The following is a 23,951-nucleotide window of genomic DNA, read 5'->3' on the forward strand; positions in this document are numbered from 1 at the left end:
GAACATTCTTTTCATTTTAAATTAATTCCGCCCCATTCAACGGCACTTTTTTTTTTTTTTTTGTATTTTGTATTTTTCTTTCCGAGCGGGTGCTTAAGCCTAATATTTTATCTCGGCCGTGTCCGATTTGCGTCCCCTTTACGGCTTGTTGTTTCAGCACTTTTGGAGGAAATGTCAACGTCGGTGTGACTAAATTTATGGGCGGTGATGGATGCAAATCCCCGGTTATACGCGTGCGCACAATTCCTATTTAGTCAGCGTTTGTTCAGGATTCCGACATATTTGTGAACAAACTTCTAGACCCAAAGCAGAACCTTTTGAGTACAATTCTCAACACTTATCCAGGAGGAAACATCCAACCCCATGAAGAAATGAGAGCTGCTGCTTCCAGATCTTCACAGACGTCGGGGATGAGAAAGAACGAGGAGCGAAAGCAACGGAAGAGGTGGTTCTTTAACCCCTAATTAAATAAATTGGATGACGTCGCTCGGCTATTTGATCGAGAATTTGGAATTTTCTACGCGGTTGCGGTTCCCGGTTCGTGGAAGCTTCAAACAGTCGGGATGGAACGATATCCCTCAAATTCATTACGCATACATTAGCACTTGTGCTTAAAGCGAACCTACTATGCTCCATTTCGTGTAAGTTACGGTGTCTGAGGTCCCCAAGTCATGTTTTTTTTGTTTTGTTCCCTGAAAATACCACTCAGATTATGCATTCTAGCCATTCTAACATGCCTCTAAATCCATTGTGTTCCGGATGCTCTGTTTAAACGGGAGGAGCCAGCCTCCTGAGGCCCCTAGTTCTGTGAGCCAATGGGATTTGAGCATAACTTCCAGTTTTCGTTCTATTTTCTGCGTAACTTTCATGGATTTCACGTCATTAGTGCACTAGGATCTGTTTCTGAACAGATTTGAGGTGAGAAATAAGTAATCCAGTTGCTGAATCTTCACTCATATTAGATCTACAACGCCTCATTTGAAAGTTAGTTTCGACTTTAGTCAAAGGCTTGTGGGACCTGGACACCGCATCACAACGGGACTGTCGCACGCGGGAATTTTGTTTCATGTAAACGTGGGAAAATAAAATAATGCAAAATGATGAAATATTAAATGTAAATAAATACATCTACACCAAAAACACAATTTAATATTTGTTTTGTTTAGAGAAACACAGTGGACCTGTGACGAGCTGCAGCAGCTCGTGGAGAGTAGAAAAAAAACAAAAACTTTCAAAACCGACCGTTCAGAGCGGTCGGAAGCCTGAGCATTGTGCTCACAGTGATTACTTTAAGTCATTAGTTTAAGTCATTATTTGACACTTTTGCAACATCTTTTTCGAACCTCAAATTTTAACATTATATAGAGTATATGACAGAAAATAAGGAAACGGGGTCCCCTTATAGGTTCCCTTTAACGGCTGGGAATGCAGCTTGGATCTCGGTCCACTCGGATGTCGACTGACAAAACGGTGAAAGTCACAGAAGGGACGAAAATGTTGAAATACACGAGAAACTGGAGAATACACTGATACGACACCGTTTTTCTTCCACATCTGTGGCTACAGGAGATGAGTGAGGCAAGACCCGGTGGTGGTTGGCTTGCCAGCCTTTGAAGTAAAACACGAAATCGGACCACAAAAAAAAACCTCCACAGCAAGTCAAGTCATCCATTTTAAATTGATAGTAATGATTTATAAGTCAACTTTGGCGTATTATGTCTTTGATACAAAATTTTAATATCCCAAGAGGGCTTGTGTCCTACTATTGAGTTACACACCTGAATACTCACCAACTTTATGAGGACATCGTCAGGACATTTTGTGTCCTCATAATCCGCACAGGCTTGAAATCCTGTTTTGTAAGCTTTTATGAAGTCATTCTTCAGTATTTTATATGCATCTCGCACCTGTTTCTCTCATGATTCAAGACTATGGTTATCAGGACGTTGGGGTCGTCAGGACATTTCGTGTGCTCGTAATCCGAAAGGCTGCAATGCTGTTTTTAAAGCATTAATATTTTTTATATGCATCTTCCTGATTTATTTACATGATTTAACATGTTTAGTGCCGTTTTAATTCAATGTTATCCCAACTAATCTTGTTTTTAAAGGCTTTTAGATGACTCTATAAACCACGTATACTGTACACCTGTGTGTGTGTGTGTGCGCTCCTAGACACAAGGTTTTATGTGTGCTTTCCATAAAGTGGTCACACATTGCTGTGTTTTCATTTCTGCTTTTTCCCCACTGCCTGTGGGACTTGAGTGACATTGCAGGGTTAGAGGTGGTCAACCGGCGGCCTGCGGGCCAAATGTGGCCCCCATATTAATGCGGGCCGGCCCTTTCGAATACATCTGAAGGTTAGCAATGAACTGTAGTTACGTAAATTCATTTCAGAAATACCTGAATGTAGGTATTGAAGCCCCAACAACCCCATTGTCTTGCAGAAGCGGTGTGCTTTTAATACAAAATATTTTTGTACATTGATCATCTCAAGAATATGAAGGTGGTTTTGCATCTTCTTTTAAGTGATGTTGAAAGGCTGAAAATCTGGCCTCCGAGGGAGTGCAGTTGGATCGGCATGTTCTACACTAAATGAACCGACAAAAAATCACATTATATTGCACTATCCTTTGCGCCCAGGATAAAATGGTTGTTTATATTGTTTTCTTGTCAGTACGTGGGTGTTAACAAGGTGTTTGTGACTGTGTTCGACCTGGACAGGGAGGAGATGAAGACCCTCCAGGCGGCTCTGCAGAAGCAGCTGGACGAGGCCACCGAGCAAGCAGAGAAACAGCAGGCCACGGTGAGACCCCCCCCCCCCCCCCGATATCTGGTCCCTCCCACTAACCAGCCCTGTCACCTGTCACACAGGGCCTGCAGTGGTCAGAGCTCATTACCCACAATTCACCTCTCCAGGCGTCTTGCCTTAATAAGAGCTCTTAGAGTGGACCGGGAACCAAGCCACACACACACACGCTAAACACTACCAAACGAGACAGGGACAAAGGCGTTAAGATCAAATGGAATGAGATATTTACTAGTAATACCCAGTACATTATCATGACTTTCCCTCCTTTCAAAATCCTTTTCCATTATATTACAGTGATCGACAATAGGACTGTCAAAGTTAAAACATTAACATGTTACTGCCAGCCATACATTTAACGGCGTTGCTTTTGTTATTTAACGCCAAATAGTGTTTTCCTAGTTTGAACTGTTCATAGTTCCAACCCAAAATGCGAAGTGAAATGATGAAAGTATCTGGGGAAGCATTGCCAACCTGACCCTCTACAAAGTTACACAGCACAGTTTTCAGTCTTTTGTAATTCGACTGTTGGTTAAAAGGTTTTGTAGTCAAGCGTTTAAATATTGCACACACTTTGTTTCATATCCATGTGGTTCCCGAACTGGGGCCCGTGGTCCCCTCGGGGCTATTCCTATAAATTGCAGAGGACCGGCATCAAAAATTCAATTATTTTATAAAAACATTTTAATTGTATTGTTTTCCATCCTATACCAGCTTGAATATAGTACTTTTTAAATATAATATTAAGGGTCAAATTTCAGTAAATTAAATAATCTGGATTGACTACACAAATTTCATGTGATTATTTTAATCATTTGGCAGCCCTAAAAGCCAACACATAACAAGCTAAATATCCATAAGCCACAACAGAGAACTTTTATTTTTATGCCTAGACATGACTGTGTGGAATATGTGAAAACAACTTTATAAACAATTACAAACTAATTCCCAAGCGTGCGTAAACATGGTGGTGCTCTATCGGCATCCCTTCAGAGCTGCTAGTAATGACTGCACTTCCGTGACCGTCAGACTTTGTTTTGGTAGAACATTTGTTTTTCCAATTTGTGTACAAATTTCTTTGACAATTTTGCTGAACAACAGGCTCTCGCTGTCTGGTGAAGTGTGCTATCAGTGGAACCCAATTGCGGAAACGGGAGGCAGGCCCAGGTTTTAAGAAGCTCACTTTTACTACAAACCCGGGAATGGTACAGGTTCAGGTGAATCCAGGAAGAACAGGCAGGCGGAGGAGGAAGCTGGTGGCTGACACACAGGAACAGGACGGGCTAGGAGAGTCAGGACAGGTGACAAGGGATCAGGAAACACGACGTCAGGCCTGGCAGGCTACAAGCGTGGTCGGTAGTCGAAGACGATCTGGCACCAGAGGATGGGGAGAGCAGAGCTTTTATGCAGGGCCAGTAATTGCTGGCAGCTGCTGTACTGCGAGTGGAGTGAGCCTGATTGCTGAACATCATCACGTGGTGGAACCAGGACGATAGAGATGGAGGGAAAAGAGGGACGCTCCCAAAAATCACCAAACACTGGCTCATTCACACCAAAACTGAAATGAAAGAAAACCGCACTCACACAGACTCACGGGGGAGCAGGCCGGACAGGTGTGACACTCGCGCCCCCCGTATGAGTTGTCTTTTCCACTGCACGAAATAAACCTGCTAACATCCACAAACATCTAGCTCTTTCTCTTCAGTGGGAAAGGTTACACCAGTCCTACCGCGCACCGGCAGTTCCGAAGGACCGAGCTCCAGCCACACGCACCGGGGCGTGAAGCGGGGACACCCCCACACTCCCCCCACGCTCCCATGCTCCCACGGTCCACACTCCCCGCCCGGAACCCCCACGCTCCCCGCCGGGCTCCGAGCCACTCCAGCACCGCCCCAAGCCAGACTCCGAACGAGAGGAGTGTTGGCACTGGCGGTGCTTGGATACTCCATGCCTCCTCTAATGTTGACACGCCCCAAACTTGTTTGTGACGTTGAACGTGTCACACCAGTAAAAACAAAGGAAACCATACTCATTTACTGGCAACGGGAACAGTATCAATCGCTTATTTTTAGTAGATTTAACCACATTTTAAAAACCCGGGTATGCACACTAATTGCAGTGTTAAAATGGTATAACGCACTGTGTTTATTTTAACCTTTCGTGTCTTTGTGAAATGGCCTCTTGTTCCTTGAACACGCTAATTAAATCAGCGTGAAGCCCAATTAGCTGTGCAGACGGATTGCCATGGAACACCTCTGAGATGGTCTCTGCAAGAGAAAAACAAGTCCTGTAATAGTTGGAGACGCTTTGCACACGTAATGCCCACGGTGACATTAAGATCAACATAAATATTGTCAACCACGCTGCAAGAAAAAAAAAATAAACTACACCAGTAATATCGCAAGTGACATTTGTGCCATTTCATAAGGGCAGAGACAAATCCTGATCATATGCTGCAACGTCTTGGACTTGACATTTATGTCCTGTAATAAAGATTTAGAAAATAATTGAAAAGGCACATCTTCAGTGGTACGCGTTCAATTGAGAATAGACATATGAACTTCTGATTGAGATCTTGTATTTAAAAGTTTCTTCTTTTACTTATAAAGTCATAAAATTGAGCTAATCTCAAAATTAACTCAAATTCACCCTCATTTAGTTAAAAAACACAGGATGCATGTGTGTATTATTTTTACGTATTCCTTTTAAAATGATTGTAATACAAAACAATCAATAAGTGTAACTGTACTAGGTTTGAACCCTGGCCTCGGACGGCCACCGCCATCAGTTCTCTGTTGCAATTTTGCCATTCTGGCTTCTCAGAAGTTAATCCTCACACTTTTTTCTGGAGCAGCTAGTTCCATTTCATTTTTAGGGTCTCAACTCAGAATGTCAGAATGAACCTTAGAATTACACCTATATATATATAATAAAGCAGATGCTATATCACTATATTGTCACAGTCATATTGGTAATATCATCCACACAGTATGTCTAGCCATTATTAAATGATTGATATTGATATAAATGCTTTCTTTGTTTCATTTGGTTGTGATTTTGTTCATTTTTTGTCCTTAGATAAAATATCTCAAGATGGAGATGGAGAAAAAGACCAAAATCATCAAAGATTTACAACAAGAGGTAAGTCAAACTATTGATTAATATTTTGATTAACACATAATTAATTGATTTATTCATATGAATGAAAGATATAACACATCAAAAGAATTGTAGATAGTTATAGAGTACATTCATCCATACTACTATATGTCTTCAAAAGACCCAAAATCACAAGATCTTGAAACTACGTCTGGGGCTCCTAATAAATCTTAGCTTTACTTATTTCACTGGAAAACGCATGGAGAAGCTAAACAGAATATAATATCATAAGCTTTGTGAGGCAAAATTCATCAGCAAATATTATTGAGCAGTTTATTCAAAGAATATTAGGAATAACCTATTTTTTTGCACATCTTAAATAAGCATACTTAACTAAGTTAGGAAAGGTATAAAATAAAATATTCACCAACATGCGATACCATTATAAATGACACCATGGTATAAATGACATCAGTAGTGACAGACTGTCACCCAAATATCCCTGCTAATGTATCTGCTTTTCTTTGCTGATATACAGTACTATAGTTATTTCTGATAGAAAATCAGACCTACTTTTGTTTTGTCTGTTCGGTTGTTCCAATTTAAAACCTTGCTGGGTAACGAGATGTGCAAAGGCCATGCAAGTTTAATATCTGATTGGATTTATCTTCATAAGTGCTTGTATGATTTAACATTTTTTGTTCTAGCAGGTTCACAAGGACAAATGGAGAACCTTAAAATCGTTTTTTCACCTCATTTTTAATGGATTAGAAATCCATTTCCAGTCCAGGGCACAACTTGTAAAGACAACACCCAATACTACCCTGACCCTGAACAAACACTGCTCCTTCTAATGCACCACCCGTCTTAATGTGTCTAAATTTGTAACTCTCTTGCCCCCCCCACCCCTCCTTGGGCCGTCTGGGCCAAAAATGCCGGGTCTAATATTTTGTCCCAGTCTAGCCCTGACCCACTCCATTCCACCTCGAACTGTCCTCCCAAGCCCTGTAAATTGAATTAACATTCAATTTTTGCGTGTTTGCGCCAAGTTGCACCCCAGGCCATCTCCACATCCAGCAAGCCAGACTGGGCAAGAGAGGAGTGAGTCAATCCCAGAAACTCAGGCAATTAAAGTCTAGCCTCCGAAGTAACTGTTAACTCAGTGGACATTGCCAGACACAGCGTTCCATACACTGCATTAATGTTTCCAAGAGTACATTCGTCTCATTTGACAAATTTACAGCTTACACTCGAACGGATATGATGAATTGCTTCCAATTGTATTAATTAGCTTGTTGTTATGATTGCCTTCGTTACAAAAAAGAAAGAAAAAAAAGCTGTAAATGCCGAAACGGTTGGCCAAGAATGATGGCGTCAGCAGTAGCAATAGAAAGAAAACAAAATCGTGACCCAGAGTGTCCCAAAACTGGTGGTGTTTGTGTGCCCCATCTCCCCATGGTCCTTCTCCACCGAGGGTCCTTCGCTGGTCTTTTACTTTCAATCTGAAACCTAAAGGGTTTGGGCTGAGGTTGCAGTTTGGGGACATAGGGGAAGCAAGGGACAATTGGGGGAGTAATAGTAAGAAAGGCCTAATGTTTTAGACATGACAGGTTGTCATGTCTTAAAACAGATGAAAAATAAATAATGCAAAAAGTCCAAGGTCACCGAAATTAATAACAAACGATAGATGTGAATGCCAAGATCGAGCTTATTGTTCTACAGAAAAGGATAAACAAACAGGTACATTTCAAATTGCAATAGAAATGATCCATCCATGCTCCAGTTTAGTCTGACATTTACAGAATATATGAATAGATGTATGATATATTAAACTGGCAAAATAGTCCACCCAACAACATCTAGAGCAATTCATTTTTAAATGTCAAAATGGGAAAATAAAAAGTCATCAAAAGTCTGTCGTGCTGTCATAAAAACAAGTTAGGCTGAGACATGATCCATAAATACACATGTAGAGATACAGGACAACAGTTCTAAGACAGAGGTTTCGACAAGGAATAATAAGGTTGTTTTTTTTACATAATGTCTAATAATAACCTGTATACAGTATAACTGGTCAGGTTTAGTTATTTTCTTATTAGATTCTTAGAATTGAACAGGGTAGAAAGGTGATTTCTCATCCTCATCCGTATGCTACGGTACGTTTTTCATTTACTGGAAATTTTTGAGGCAGTAATCCAAGAAAGAAACTTAAAAATCTGAAATTTTCCTTCAAACTCGTGGATTTTAAAAGGGAGGATTTACCGTTGCACACATTTATAATATTTGATATTAAAATGTACCAGTCACACCTATAAGAGGCTATGACTGACTAGAGGCACTTAACTTTTTTATTTAATTCCCAAGCCTATCCCCGCTATGTAAAACCATATCAGAAGATAATACAACTCTGTGCTGGTTTGATTTATCCTGCCGGGTGAAGATCTAATGCGAAATGACCACCGTACACACGCTCACTGAAATCATGTTTTCTAGTCCCCTTTTGCTCCTATTTATTATTTGAGGGCTGACGCCTTGGCATTTGGAGATTCTGCTTGTCGCAGTTCCTCATCTATCTTTCGAAAATGAAGGGTCTCTTCACTGTAATCACATGCAGCGTGGCCATTTGTGGTCAGTAGGAGGTCTTTGAACTTTTTCCCAACGTCAGCGAAGGCCCCAGCTGGCATTTAGGCTCCAGCTGGCTCAGGGGTAGCTGGAAAAACAAATAAAAAAAAAACGTTTCCCCTGTGTCTAACATCCTCCCACGAGTCAAAAGAAGACCCCCTCAAAGAGAAAACCAGAAAAGGTCAAATGGTTCAGAAGCTTCATCATTCTACATGAACGCATTGGACCATGGGTGTGGTTTTACTGTACAGCCTAAACAAAGCTTGGGTCCTCGGGCTGAAACGGTAACACAAGTCTCTTGCTGTATCTTTGATGGTGACTATATTATTATTTGAATTTTCTGCAATATCCAAAGCAATTTTGTCGAAAAGGTCTGCCTTTAAATATGATATTTACAGCGCATGTTTCTTTGCTGTTTGAGTCATAATGTTACACTCACTGAACTCAGGATGTAAACCCATGAGCACGACACAAAAATCCGGTGAGAAGGATTCATGACACATATTGTGTCATGAATCCTCCCTGATCTCCCAGCACAGCAATTGTTGGACCAAATGACTCCCATTAAGGACCCCCTATGGTCTTTAACATTCGGCAACAGATATTGAGGGTTGAGGCATCCTTTGTCTTTCTCTAAACGTAAACCTGTCTGGATGTTGGAAACAGGTTGAAAAGTGACCCGTACCATATGACTTTTCTTCCATTATTCAGGAGGTCCATAACAGGTTATTGGCCTTTGCGTGTTGGCCTTGAATCCAAGCTGTTTCTGAAAGGCAACTGCATCATAAATTCAAGCTTTGTGAACCTCACAACGTGCCATTTTTGTTGATGCAGGGTCATAGTGGTCCAGATTCTGTGGTAGTTGTTGTTGCTGTACTTCCGTGGCATTTATCCATCGTCCTGTTAATTGCCTTTTGGTGAGTTTGGACTTGCAATCGCCCAGCCTCTTCACTGATGGAGTTTGCCCATTTTTAGCAGATGGCAAGATTTTTGAGACGGCTCCCCTTGGACTTGTAAATATTTCCGCACGTTTGTCTATGGAAATCTGTTAGTTGGCAATGTTGCTTTGAAAACTCACATATCAAACTTGCTGCAATTATCCATCTACGGAGAATGACTGACCATTGACCTATTTTAATCATTAGCACTGAGCATGAGTAATATATTGAATCCCTGTAAATGAATACTGTACCAAGGCATAATATAGTTAACCTCTAACCTTTTTATACACTATTAACCGAAGTAAACAGGATGTTGTGTAGCACACTTTGAAGGGGAAAAAAAAGTTTTTGATGATTTCAAATCCAGCCCGACGGCCTCTGTTTATCCCGACCACGGCCCGCATTAGCTTTCATGTTGCGCTCTACTGAGGAAATGCACGTGTTTTCGGCTCAGGAAGAAGACTTAAGGCGACAATCCACTGCAAAGTCATTATCAATGATTGCCTTTCAGTACCTCTTATGAGTATTTTGAAGGAGAATGATTTACAGATTGACTCTGGCCCTGCTGGGACTCATCAGCCTCTCACTGAGTATTGTAATAGACAGCTTCGCCACAAGCGCTGCCTCTCCCCGCTGATGTCTTTAGTCGGAATTGGCTTCCTGTCATTGTCTTTTTCCCTTTCATTTCTCCCGAAGTAATGCAGCAAAACCCATGGATGAACCTACATCTTTGTTTCATGTTTTTCTTCTTCTTCTTTGTTTTACCCCCAAATTCCACTTAATAAGAGGAAACGATTATACAGCTCTCGCCCGTGAAAGGGAAACTATCAAACTTCTACAATTTTTACTATTCTTTTTGATATCACTGTAATGATGCATGTTTATGCATGTTATGTTAAATTACAACTCATATTAAAGGTGGATCTATGCCTCAAAAGATGACACACACGTTGCTACCCTTTCCAATACCAACAGAATTACCTCACTCACTTGTAGTAATTGCTTTACTTACTTACTGTACTTGTCACATTATGTACTGACTATTGTAATTGGACATTGTGATATAAAATGCAATTATTTATACTTGTAATAGGAAATGTGACAATTTGTACGCAGTATGCTTGATATAGCAAATAAATCATAGTTTTAAATGTATTTCAAGATTCAAGATTCAAGATTCAAGAGGTTTATTTGTCACATACATATACTTTACATACATTCATACATATGCAGTGAAATGTATTTTTAGTGCTTTTTGAGATTATGCATAATAGTTTCTAAACCGAACATAATTGCTAACCTAATTCCTACCTAGCTAACTAACTGAAACGTAGTAAGCTAGGCGTACGTGTAGGTGTCCACAGTGTTTCTCAGAGGCCTTTTTACTGAAGGGACAATGGTTGAAAACGGGCTCTGTGCACTAACCGTGTCCCATCTGAAATACTAAACGGAAATTGCCAGCAGGGCCGTGGAAGGTAACAACCGAAATAAACCAGCTATTTCACCTGCTGAGAAATCAGAGCATTGCAATGGAATCAGAGCATTCTTTCATAAATTGTAGCCTTTTAACAAATAGATTTTTTTTTAGAAAAAACGTTCTGAGAGTTCTGTGCTAGTTGGGGGGAGGTTGTTAGATTTACTTATCTGGAGCGGGGACATTGTGGGGACAATGTGTCTTTGGGTGGCAGCTAAATATTCAAGGGGTTGGGCAGCATGGTGTCCACACAAATTTGACTTGATTGCTGAGCTTGTGCGTGATACGAGCGACCTTTGATTAAAACAAGCCCAGGTTACCTTCCGCACAATTATCAACATCTGAATTTCATGCAAATCCTGAATTTTGTCCCAATCCTGAATTTCACTATGTGGCGGGCCAATGGGTGCGTGGTCAAGCCGCCGCTGCAGACAGGCGGTGCAGGCTCCCGTCCCAGGGCCGCTCTGGATCGGACGAATCAACGGAGGGGCTCCACTGATTTGTCCAATCCAGGACCAGGAAGTCATTTCGGCACTTGTGGAGGTGTGTTCTCGCCCAGGGTCAGGGAATGAGAGGGAGGAGGCAGGTAGAGGCGAAAACAGCGCCGGTCGGCATGTATTTGTTTAAAGGTTCAAACAAAAATTACGGCGCGTGGGCAAAAAGGACAACTCAAAGGCTCACAGGCAAACAGATAAAGAGTCCACTAGATGGGCGCTTCGGTGCACTCCCGTACCGACGTGTCAGGCGTCTTAGGTAGAGCGCGCTTCTTGCCAGGTCCACACCGTGTCCCGCAAGCACGCCCTCTTTCGCTGCGGGGAAAACAAACCCTAAATTTCTTCCTGGTCCTGAAATGCCCGAATCAGCGGAGCCTCTCCATTGATTCGCCCGATCCGCAGCAGCTGAGCGCCCCCGGGATGAGAGCTCGCACCACCTGTCTGCCGCAGCAGCTTGACCACGGCCCCTCGGCCTGCCACACACCCAAATCCTTCATTTAATCCCAAGGAATGATTAAGTGTTTTCTTATCCCTATCATTTGAGTCCAGGCCATTTTCCTTATTTGTCTACAAAGTCCCAAATAACTCCTCACTTAAGGAAGGCTCTCTCAAAGGAACTTTTAACTTGGAAAAATAAATTAGATAATGACAAGTGATTTCAAAATAGTTTTTTTTTCCCAACAACCGCACCAAATAATGTAATGGTTCCGTTTGAATCCTTGCCCTCCCTCATTCTTTGATCGCTATGATATTCATATAACAGGCTGGCGAACAGATTTCTAATTTGAAAAAGAAATTACCACGCAATGCTCTTGTGCATTAAGAACCAAAATGTAAAAAACAGTGACGGGGGCTCTAAAAATACATAAAATAACAAAACATCAAAAGACCAAGTGTCTTCCAGCGTCTTCACAAAGTCCCACAGAGACAGCGAGCCAAAGCAGTCATTATCTGCATTTTCTTCTATACTGTATATACTGTAAATGATTGACATTATATGCACACGTATCTTAAGGCAACACACGACTCAAATTTCACGAAATAAACCCAGCAGTGTGAATACTGAATTAAAAGCAGGAAAATTATATTATATATATACAACCACATGTTGAATGTAGGCGGGAAGCTGCGTTTAACCATTCAGAGATTGCATGTCAAAAAAGGACGGCTTTGAAAGGAAAGGGGTGGAAAATAAAGAAGGAAGGGCTTTTCTTGTACGGGAATTGAGGCAGATTGACAGAGAGCTAGTTTGGAAAAGGACATTGCCGGAAGGAAGGACTCGCCTTTCACTGGAGCGGTGAAAAAACCCTCCTCAAAAACATCTGGTAGGCTTTTGTAATTGCTTCTCTGTAGATGGACCCTTGCTATTGTAGCCTGGTGTCATTTCCCAAACCTTGTTGTAGTGATGAGGTTATCGTGTCAATTTGTGGTACAGTATGTCTGAAATGTAAAGGTCCCAACAGTTCTGTGTATCTTCATTGGGTTGTTTTTTCTGCTTTGTCAGAAAACATCCCCAAATTGTCCAATGCAACAGCAATGTAATCTGCAGTTACTGTGAAACCTGACGCCAGCTGCTGAGCAGATTTTTATATATACATATATATATATATATATATATATATATATATATATATATAGTATAATATACATTATATTATTTTCTTGTAGAAAGCCAAATGTAGATGAATCTGTCTGCAGGCCTTTTGTTTTTCCCACCGAGGGGGCTGTTTTTGCCGAGAAGAAGAAGCGGATGATGTCCATTGACTTAAAGCGCAAAATAATAGAAAAACATGAGCGAGGTGTGCGTGTGATGGAATTGGCGAGGCAGTACGAGCGCAGTACTTCTACGATATGTACCATACTGAAGCAGAAGGAGACGATAAAGGGTATTACGCCAGCCAAGGGCGTTAAAATAATGTCTAAGCTGTGGACCGCTGTCCATGAAAAGATGGAGGATCTGCTGTTGGTGTGGTTGACGGAGAAGCAGCTCCCAGGAAATAGCGTGACGGAGCGTATCATCTGCGAGAAGGAAAAAATGATCTAAACATTCTCTTTTATTATGTTTTATTATGTTTTTATACAATATTTGTTATTTATAAATACATTTTTCTCAGTTAAAAACACGTAACAAAAAAAATTGGGGTGTTTTTTTGGGGGCAGGAACGGATTAATGGCATTTCAATTAATTTCAATGGGGAAAATTGATTTGCTATACGAGCAGATTGAATTACGAGCTCTGTCACGGAACAAATTTAACTCGTAAGTCAAAGTACCACTGTACTACCGGGCGGACATCGTAAGTCATTGCTAAACATGAAATCTGATATTGGGAAAATAAATGGGGGAGATCCCTCCAGATCCACTAGCCTGGCCCCTATCAGGAATATGTTGAGATTTCAAACCTCTCAAAGGATTTGTTTGTCAGCTGGGGTTGACATAGATTTACTCTTTCCGGCAAAATGATGGGAAAATATTTAAAAATAATAGAATGATAGACTTTGAAGACTAATTGGCAGTTTAGCTCCAAGTCGGAAAGATCAAAAAAAAAAAGATTGTTGGTTTAGTTTCATTCTTTGACGAGAGGTTGAGCTAATTTAATTCTGTAATTCAATTAACATTGGCAAGTAACGTTGAAAAAGGTGCAGCATATATTAAAAACATATTTTAGTGGCCAATGCAATGTTAATTGGCCATAATGAAAAATTACTGCAAATTGAAGATTAGTCACACCCTGAATAATATAGGGAAAATTAAGCCACATTAGCAACTAATTGCATGATATTTGGGACCGTGTTTTAAGCAAAATAATGTTGAAAGTTAAAATCCTGTGTAATTTGTTGTCTTTGTTGTTTTTTAAGTTACAATGAAGCAATATAATAATATCAACGACCTCAGAAGGAGTAGGACAACCCTTTAGCTTCAGAACATGCAATTATTGAACGCAACAGCTCCCACAAGATGGATATCCATAGCTTTAGTGTTCCCCCTCCATGTTTAACAGTCGGCAACAGACATTGAGAGTTGACGGCGTCCCTCGGCTTTCTTCAAACGTAAACCAGTATGGATGTAGGTAACAGAGTGAAAGATGGCTCTTCATCTTCATCTTTTAAATGTTTTTATTCATTGCTCAAGGGATCCAATTTTTGGTTTCCCTATAGCAGGTTGTGGACAGCTCTGTCCACAGACACAAGTTCAGGGAGAGGGACGGAGACTTTGTGGCAGTGAGCCAAACTGGTGTGTTTATATTATAATTTAATAGACAAGAAAAAGGCTCGCTGGCATAACAGGAACATAGAGTAAATAATAAATCATAGTTCATAGTGTGTGTTAGGGTTCCTTCACTATCTGGTCCACAGGCTCTAGGATCCTGCACCACACGTCCTCGCTGCAAGACAAACATCAGCAAAGACCAGAGGGTCCAACCACTTATCCCAATTACAGCTATCGTCGTGAACACACTTACAAACCTTGTTCTTCAGCGTCTTATGGAGCCGTGAAGCTCCACCAGGCCGTCATTCTGGAGGTGGCACATGCTGATCCGAATTGAGCGGACGCCCAAAAGCCCGTGAAGCCCATAAAAGTTCTCACAGTGTACGTGACATAAAGGAAGTACCCTGGTTTGTCAGGATTTCCTTTGGAATCTCGACTCTGGAGATGACCTGCAACAGTGCCTGTGCCACAATTTTGGCCGTAATACTGCACAGGGGCACTGCTCCGGGGTACCGGGTTGCATATTCCACTAGGACCAACACAAAACAATTCCCGGTCTAAAGGCCATACCAGGTCTTTCGAAAAGCACCATTATCCGTTATAGGTCCCTTCATGACCGGGGGAGGGGTCCAGCAGACCAGCGACTAGGCGGAAGGGGAGAAGGGTGTCCCCCGCGGCCGGTCAGTGAGCCGCCCTGGGAGCCCTGGAAGAGTCAAGGTCCCGCTGGCTCCCCCATTACTCCTGGCGACGGACCTCGCGTCGGCTCCCGGTGTTAAGCTGGCGTGTGATCGTACACCTCTGGGTGGTCCTCCGCCGGCGTGCTCGCCTTGTCCAGGCTGGCGGGACCGTGGCAGCGGACACACTGTTCAGTCACAGAGCGGCTGATTCAATTCTGTGGTCATATTTGAGGCTTCTAATTTTGTGCTATCCACCACCTTGTTAAGTGTTCGTCTTTCCCTGTTGGTGAGCTTCAAATTACGTTCACTGAGCCTCTTTGCTGATGCAGTTTGTCCACGTTTGGCATATGATGTCATAAGTATTGACCCTTCTGTGACCGATGCATCTGCAATTCAGGCACCGGATGTTTGGCCTCTTTCAAACGTCTCCCTAAACTCTGTGTCCGTCATGTTGTCCACATCTTCTCTTGTAAGTAATCAAGTTAGTAGTCATATCTGAAAACTAAACTAGAAAATGTATATTTATGTATGTATATTTACTTAGTATTTTTATGTTTATGTGAAGTGACTATAAAACATTTTAATGGTATGAGTGAATCTATAATAAAACTTACTCTACCCGCACAATTTATTGCATGAATAAAATGTGTATTTTTTTTTAGAAAGAAATTCTAGTTCTCACTTAATCTCAATATTACACTGTAGACATTACATTAGATTTACAGTCAATTACAGTTGATTTAAAATATTTTGCTCCACCACAAAGTTCCAGTGGGACACTGCAACCGAAAGGCCTGCCAAGCTCTCCATGGTTCTTTAAGGTTCGATGCCATCTGTGGTTCAATGCCAATTTTGACCACTTTATTGCTATTCCCTATAACTTTTAGTTGTTTTTTTTTTATATCTTTTGAGTTGAATAGGAATTGTAGAACCGTTTTTTGTCGTTTGAGCTTTGTAATGCCTTTTTTGTCACAGTAATACGAATTTTAGTAATAATGTCAAAATATTGTTTGGAAAGTCTGTGCATGACACCCATTATAAATGCGCTCCAGTTGCACTAGCTCCCTGAAGACTCTCGCTAGGTGCTGCCTTTTTTTAATATATTTTTTGATCTCACGCAGTTACCACCAGGTCTCTTCATACGGTAATAATTTGACAATAGCTGTGTGTGGCTATGGGCACTGATGTTTGATAATTGGACCCTCATTTGCATAGAAAGGGGCCAATTTTGCACCAAATGTATGAATCTTACCTTATTTAAATACGCGCAAATAGCATCGGCGCACCAAGACACTATTTGTGTGGCTGCGCAGTTAGGGGTGCATTTTACCATTTACAGGTGCTTTGTGAATTAGGGTTGCCACGGCTATCGGTGTTACCGGTGTTACAAGGTGTTCGAGCCGATTACACTATTTGCTCACCGCCCCTACCGTCGTTTTCTTTCTTTTTTTTTCGTATATCAGTGCCGACGTTGATAAAATAAAATAAATCTAATTTGTAAAATACTAAGCGTGTTATCAATCTGTTGCTTCAAAAGTGAAAGTGGCTGCTTCGTGCGCACAGCAGAGTCGCACAGTCTGTCACATTTAAATTATTACGGGAGGAGAGCAAAGAAAGAAGCCAATCGACCACAGATCCGGTCTAGATCGGGACCTGTCTCCCTCCATGTCTAATTTGCACCCATGCATAACGAGGAGATACTCCGCGCCCCCCCTTGTAAAATGTCCATGGCACCGTGGCATCCCTATCTTGAATTATACGCTTGCTTTTTCCATTATTTGCGCTGGTTTAGTGCCCGCAAAAGCTGCGCAAACCTTTTGTGAATTCACCACTCAGTGTTATGTATTAATGGCGCGAGATTATATTAGATATTTGAAATGGAGTGAACTGATCTCATGTCTTTTACAAAGCGTGCATTAATGCAAAAATGAATAATACAGTGACATCTCTCGGGAACCCGAGATGCAGGATGAAGTACATTTGTTTATTCATCTACTTATTAATATTAAAACAATAAACTTCACTTGCTCAAGAAAATTCTGAATGCTCAATTATCACAGGCCTGCTTCTGATGACTTATACTTTGATACACGTCTTAAAGGATAAAGTGGAATACATTTATCAAGTTTTAGTCTGTATCACTATAGCAGTACGGACTCAAATCAGAGAAACATGTTTGTAGAAATATTAATACATCATGTCTCTCTGCCAGTGTTTCCCGACCTTTTTTCTGCCACTGCACACTTTTTACAATGAAATAATCCCACGGCACATCCAAGGGCGTAACTTTGGTGTGAGAAGTGCGCTCCAAACAAAGTAAAATAAAGTAACCTTCTTCTAAAATAAAATAGTTAATGCTTTTCCCAGGAAGTTGGGATCCGGACTCCCCTATACCCCTCGTAATTTCCGCATCTGGGCACATCACTATCCTGTTAACCACTAAAAATGTCACAAACACATACAGTAGGCTGTGCTTGGCTTATCAATATGGCCTACTCACAGATAGTGATGCAAGACTTTCGAACGATTTGGTCGTAGCAAAAAAATCTTTAGGAGCATCGCATTCACAACTACGAAACTGAATCTATCATGGTATCCTCACAGTGGTGGCCTGCTGGCAACAAACTTTTCACTTGCTCTTAATAGCTTTATTTTAGGGTGACAGTAGCCTAGAGTATCCATCCATTATGCTCATACAGTAAGTCATGGTATCAGGGGCTGTTGCGTTTTTATGTGAGTGGATGGTGCAGGGGTGGTGGAGTATCCGCAAACTGGTTGTGGTGGGCTGATGAACACAGGCTGCTATTCTGGCTGGAACTCATCAATTTGATTAATTAGTACCACATTGCAATTTTGATCTTGCGACACAAGAACTAGTTACCATTATTTCTGTTTTTAAGGTGGAATGAAAAACACTGCTCTAGATAATAGTGGCCGTTCTGCTGTCACTTGGCATTGTTTCTTTCCTCCACCTATCGATTCCTGACAGTCGTCTTGGAGATAGCTGTCCACATTTGAAAATGTGGTGCTCTTATTTGGCCCCCTCCGAAAACAGAACGACTATGGATCGATTCCCCTCTTTTCATCCATTTGTCTGTTGCCGAGCATATCTGGCTCTTCAAATATAAAAAATGCCTCTTGTAGAACTTCTTGAATATTTGGTAGACTGAACATTTTAATTGTTCATGAACATTGTCATTCAAAACTGATTTAGAATATTAAATACCAATGTCACTACAAAAAGAAAATAAAGCTTTCATATTTGGAGTGTGAATCCCTGCCAGTTTGGAATTGGAAAGCTTCTGTCCTTATCACCTTGCAGTTTTTACCATGAAAGAAGGGAAGTATTTGGTATTTCTAATGAATAAAAATATAAACCAAAATGTTATTCCTATTTCCTTCTTTTAGAACTCTGGAAAGCTTCCAATCGGGTAATTCCATGAATGATAAGCAATCTAAGGCGTTCATTTCTTTTTTTTCATCTTCTTTTTCTTCTATCCTCGAGATTGGATATCTCAACACAAGATTGGATCTCTCAACTCGCTCTTTACTGGGAATTGAAAACTTGAGACACAATTTTTATATATATATATATATATTTTTTTTTTTGGCCAGAAAAAGAAAAAAACATTTATATTGTCAATTTAGCTCCTAGCTGCATCTTATTACCTAATAAATGAGAATGGGACATGTGCCTTAATTGAGGTCAGAGTGTCAGAAAAGATGATGTACAAAAACCACAGTGGAATTTTTAAATAATTTAACTCAACTCTGGATCACACAGAGAGGGATAGAAAAACCAAAACTTCAGGTGAAGAATCCCATAACACAGACAATGTTATCTGCTCCATTGTTATCCATGCCTCTATTTTTGTATACATATTTATTCATCCTGTACAGATATATCCATCTATATTTATATTTTATACCCACAGCCAATACTAGCAACCTTACTGCCATAGCCTTTTAACTTATTTCATCCTCTGCATTACATGTATCTGCATAGATACATAATACAAATTGTGCGTGTTATGTATATATCTTTTATATTCGGTTATTTATTATTATTATTATTATTATTATTATTATTATTATTGTTATTGTTAATAATAATAATAATAATATATATTTTTTTGGTTGTTTTTGTTTTCTTTTTTTTTTTTTTTATACTATTATGTGTGTGTGTGTGTGTGTGTGTGTGTGTGTGTGTGTGTGTGTGTGTGTGTGTGTGTGTATATATATATATATATATATATATATATATATATATATATGTATATAAAACACTGCATTTTTACTTCTAAATGAAAGCATAAAGAGGGATATAAAGAATTTCTTCAACTTTATTTTCCACGCCGCGATGGGACGGTGGTTTGGGCGAGTAATGCGTCCTGACACAAGCGTCTTCACTGTATCTGTTTTTGCATAATGCACGGCGGCACATGAGCTGCACTGAATCTCATTTGGACTTGGTGTGTTCTCCCCGCTGTACATCTCCTTTTATGACAGCTGTCATTTCTGCACCTCCTCCCCCGGGGGGTGGGGGTGGTGGTGGGGGGGGGTTCTTTTTTTTAGGGGTGAGAGGAGGTACAAGTGCTTCAAATTGAAATTCTGCCAATTTTGCCTCGCTAAATCACAAAGCAACTGCCATTTCAGCTCATTAAATCTCTATAATTTGTGTGTGCGTGTCAGTGTGTGTGTGTGTGTGTGTGTGTGTGTGTGTGTGTGTGTGTGTGTGTGTGTGTGTGTGTGTGTGTGTGTGTGTGTGTGTGTGTGTGTGTGTGTGTGTGTGATTTACATGAACACACACGGAGGGTTGTTATTGAAAGAGGGGTAAGGACGTCTCAAAGAGCAGAGCATAGTGTTCGGGACTTAACCCTCAAAATAAGCAATACAAATTTGGCAATATAATATTGAGATTATGACTTAATTAAAGCACAATTTATCAGATAGGTTCCTCTTGTTTTGGAAACATTGTGGTTTGGTTATGTACAGTGAGTTCACAGTAAATATTCGATTTTTTTTTTCCAATAGACAAGCAAAAATGAAAAGTTTGGTAAGTAGTTAAGTAATTTGTACAGAATTAAATGATTCTTGTGAGAATTCCATCGTCAACTCAGGGCTGAAACGACTATTCTGACCCTCATTATACCAACTGTATAACCAGCTTATACCAACTTATACAAATGAACAAAGCTTTTGCAAAATTGAACGAATCCTTTTATTGGGTGACTCGTAGGTCCAAATCGCCGAAAAGAGACAAACTTTTCATCGCTGGAGGCAACATGTTTCAGGTACAGTCTCTCTGGATTGTCCTGAAGACTCTCATGAAGGCTCCAGATTTGAGTTAGTTAGTTAAAGTTAAATCTTGGGCAAAAACATTGGTGGGGGAAGGTATTTCAATCTTGGCTTTTGCCTTTTCAACCGGGGAAGCCACACAAAGCCTTCAAAAAGCACGGTCGATTTCCATATAGAAGGCAGGAAGCTCTCAGAAGTATTTGGATATTTTTATACACCGCCAAAAATACATATCTAAATTTGTGAACGGGAATATTTCGACTGTTTCAATATTTTGAATATCTGTGAAAATTCGGTCTGTGTGAATTGTAGTTTGTGCAAAACAATGTTTTAATAATCTCGGTAACGCCTGATATTTTTGCTATCATGGCCCACTTCTTTCCACATCCCATGGCACACTGCTATCTGTGAAGAGGAAGAAGACTAGCCTGCTAACCCCGAGCAATGTCCGTAGAACTGTGCCTATTATTATGGCCCATTAACACTTAGTGATGCAGGACTCAGAAACGATTCATTTGTCACAGATCTTAGAAAAGAGTGAATCTTGGACTCACCAAATGAAAATAATGAATGAGCACTACAACTCTGAGTCATTTACATAATCCATAGTGAATTTGACAGATTTACACTTTCACAGTCCCAGAAAAAAAATATTAAAAAATTGTGACAGATTTAAATGATTCTTGTGGGGAACTATATTCCCAACTCAGAGCTGAACCGACGCCTTTATTCTTTACTGAGTCACTCATCGAGAACCGAATCTTCAAACCTTTCATGACTACTAAGACTTCTCATTTTCAATGTGAAACTTGAGCTTGTTTTGAATGAACACAAAGCTTTGCGTTGGCATTGGTGATGTAAGTTTTAAGTGGAATTTGAAACATTTACGCAGCACACCTGGCAATCTCTTGTGCCCAGTGGTTGAGAATCCCTGCTTTAACTACACCTCGTGGGTGTGCTAGTTCTTCTACTAGTAGTCAAGTAACAGCTCAGGGAGCATCGAATTGGAGTCAGCTCCATCTTGGAGGGGAGCAAAACAATGGAAGCTAGACAATAGTGGACGCACATGATGTGGAACTTCCAAGAACGTCACCGAGAAAATCGGCCCGGAGAGTGACGTTTATATCATTACCATGCCCATTGATAAGTAATTATTAAAAATGAACATCCACCCCCTCATGCTGGATCGCTCTTTAAGAAGTTGTTAAAGAATAGATCCTTGATTACGGATAATGAGGGGAATAGACAAAGTCATTAATGCACCGTAAATGTGCCGACTCTAGTCTATTCAGAGAGGCCCTGGCAAATCACAGCAGCTTCGCGATGACAAAATCCAGGGCCTAATTACGTTTGTTTGTACTGATAACGCAGACTTAGTTACGGTACAATAGCGGCAATTTCCTCTCATCATCTAATGCATATGTGTCAAACTCAAGGCCCGCGGGCCAAATGTGGCCCGCCACGTCATTTTATGTGGCCCGCTAGAGCTTAAAAGGTCTGATTATCTTATAATGCCGATCATGCCGATCATGTTACCCGTGAAGTGACGGCATCCCACACCTAGATTGCAGTGTTTCCACATCAGTGCCATTTTCCGAATTAAGAAACACAAACAATGATCCTAAAATGTCCAGGAAGAGAAAAATTGATGCAGATGGAAGGCTGTTTCAAGAAAGATGGGAAGGCGAATATATGTTTGTGTTATGAGGCAGTGGCGGTTGTCAAAGAGTACAATCTACGTCGGCATTTTGACACCAAACACGGAGCTAAGTCTGCCAAAGTGAGCCTTCAACAAAAACAACAAATGGTGCAAGAGCAAATTGCGATTGCAGCAGGATGTGTTCAAGAGAGCCACAACCAAAAACAATGCGGCAGTGAAAGCTAGCCCTATTGTGGCTGAAGAAATTGCCCGCGCTGCAAAGTCTTTTTCAGAGGGTGCATTTTTGAAGCAGTGCGCGCTGAAGGTCTGTGAGCAGGTGTGTCCCGACCAGACACGACTTTTAAAGATGTCAGTTTATCAAGAAACACCATCATGGACCGAGTTAAGGAACTAGCGGGAAACCTGGCAACACAGCTGGCCGAAGAGACATGCAGCTACATAGCTTTTTCATTAGCTCTTGATGAAAGCACAGACAACACGGATACAGCGCAGCTATCCACTTTTATTAGAGGCGTTAAGTCGGACCTTTCTGTCACTGAGGAGCTGTTGGATGTAGCTGCCATGCATGGGACCACAACAGGACGGGACATTTTTGATGAGGTGTAGAAGTCCGTAAGTAAAAATGCATTGCCCTGGGAGAAGTTGGTGGGATTAACTACGGACGGTGCACCTGCACCTGTGGAGGAAATGCTGGCTTTGTTGGATGAATGAAGGAGAAAATGCAAAAAAAGTAACGTATTATTGCATTATCCATCAAGAAGCTTTGTGTGGGAAGGTGCTGGGGATGAATGATATAGTGACCACAGTCATGAAAACAGTGAACTTCATTCGGGCGCGTGGCCTAAATCATCGTCAGTTCCAGCTGTCCTTGCAGGAGATGGGCTCGGAGCACGGCCACGTGCCGTACCATTCACAAGTACGGTGGCTGAGTAGGAGCAAAGTCCACAAACGATTTTTTGAGCTTAGGGAAGATATTGCTATTTTCCTGCAGAGTAAAGGAAAACCCTTGTCTGAACTGTCAGATCCAAACTGGCTCTGTCACTTTGCTATGTTGTGTGACATAATTGAGCCCAACTGAATCAGAAGCTGCAGGGACACAAACAAGTCATCACGCCGATGTCCGACATAATCATGGCTTTCCAGCCTAAACTTGATCTATGGATGTACTAAGTGAAACAGGACAATCTTGCCCACTTCCCTGTTTGTCAGAGCATCTCAGCCGCATTTCCTGGTACTTTTTCATGTACTCAGCTAGCTACCAAACTGAGCCGGTTAATGAATGAGTTTGATCGACGCTTCTCTGACTTTAGAGCACAGCACTCAGGCTTTGCCATCTTTGCCAATCCCTTCACCACAGACGTCTGCACTGCACCCCAACATCTTCAGGTGGAGTTAATAGAGCTTCAAAGCGATAGTGGCCTGAGAGCAAAGTTCCAGGATGCTGCATTCCAGGACTTCTAAGTCAACTGCCCCCTGGTTTGATGCCACAGCTTGGACTTCATGCCGCCCGTGTTCTGTCTATGTTTGGGAGCACCTATCTGTGCGAGCAGATGTTTTCAGTCATGAATCTAAACAAGACCAAGCACAGATCAAGCATCACTGATGACAACCTCCATGCTGTTCTACGGATTGCCTCAGCACAAGACCTAAAACCAGATGTAGCTTTGA

The 23,951-nt window shown here is 41.1% G+C and overlaps 1 protein-coding gene across 1 annotated transcript in view; it reads left to right on the forward strand.

Moving 5' to 3' along the window:
• The window catches only part of luzp2 (leucine zipper protein 2), a gene marked incomplete at its 3' end in the record, with an annotated part of 156,772 nt that overhangs the window by 103,047 nt on the left and 29,774 nt on the right, over nt 1-23,951 (forward strand). The window contains exons 4-5 of the mRNA XM_079997302.1: nt 2,724-2,805; nt 5,887-5,949. Coding sequence (XP_079853428.1) covers nt 2,724-2,805; nt 5,887-5,949 — 145 coding nt within the window. The remainder of the gene's footprint in view (nt 1-2,723; nt 2,806-5,886; nt 5,950-23,951) is intronic.

The sequence above is a fragment of the Zeus faber genome (genome assembly GCF_960531495.2).
Source record: "Zeus faber genome assembly, chromosome: 3".
Classification (NCBI taxonomy): Eukaryota; Metazoa; Chordata; class Actinopteri; order Zeiformes; family Zeidae; genus Zeus; species Zeus faber.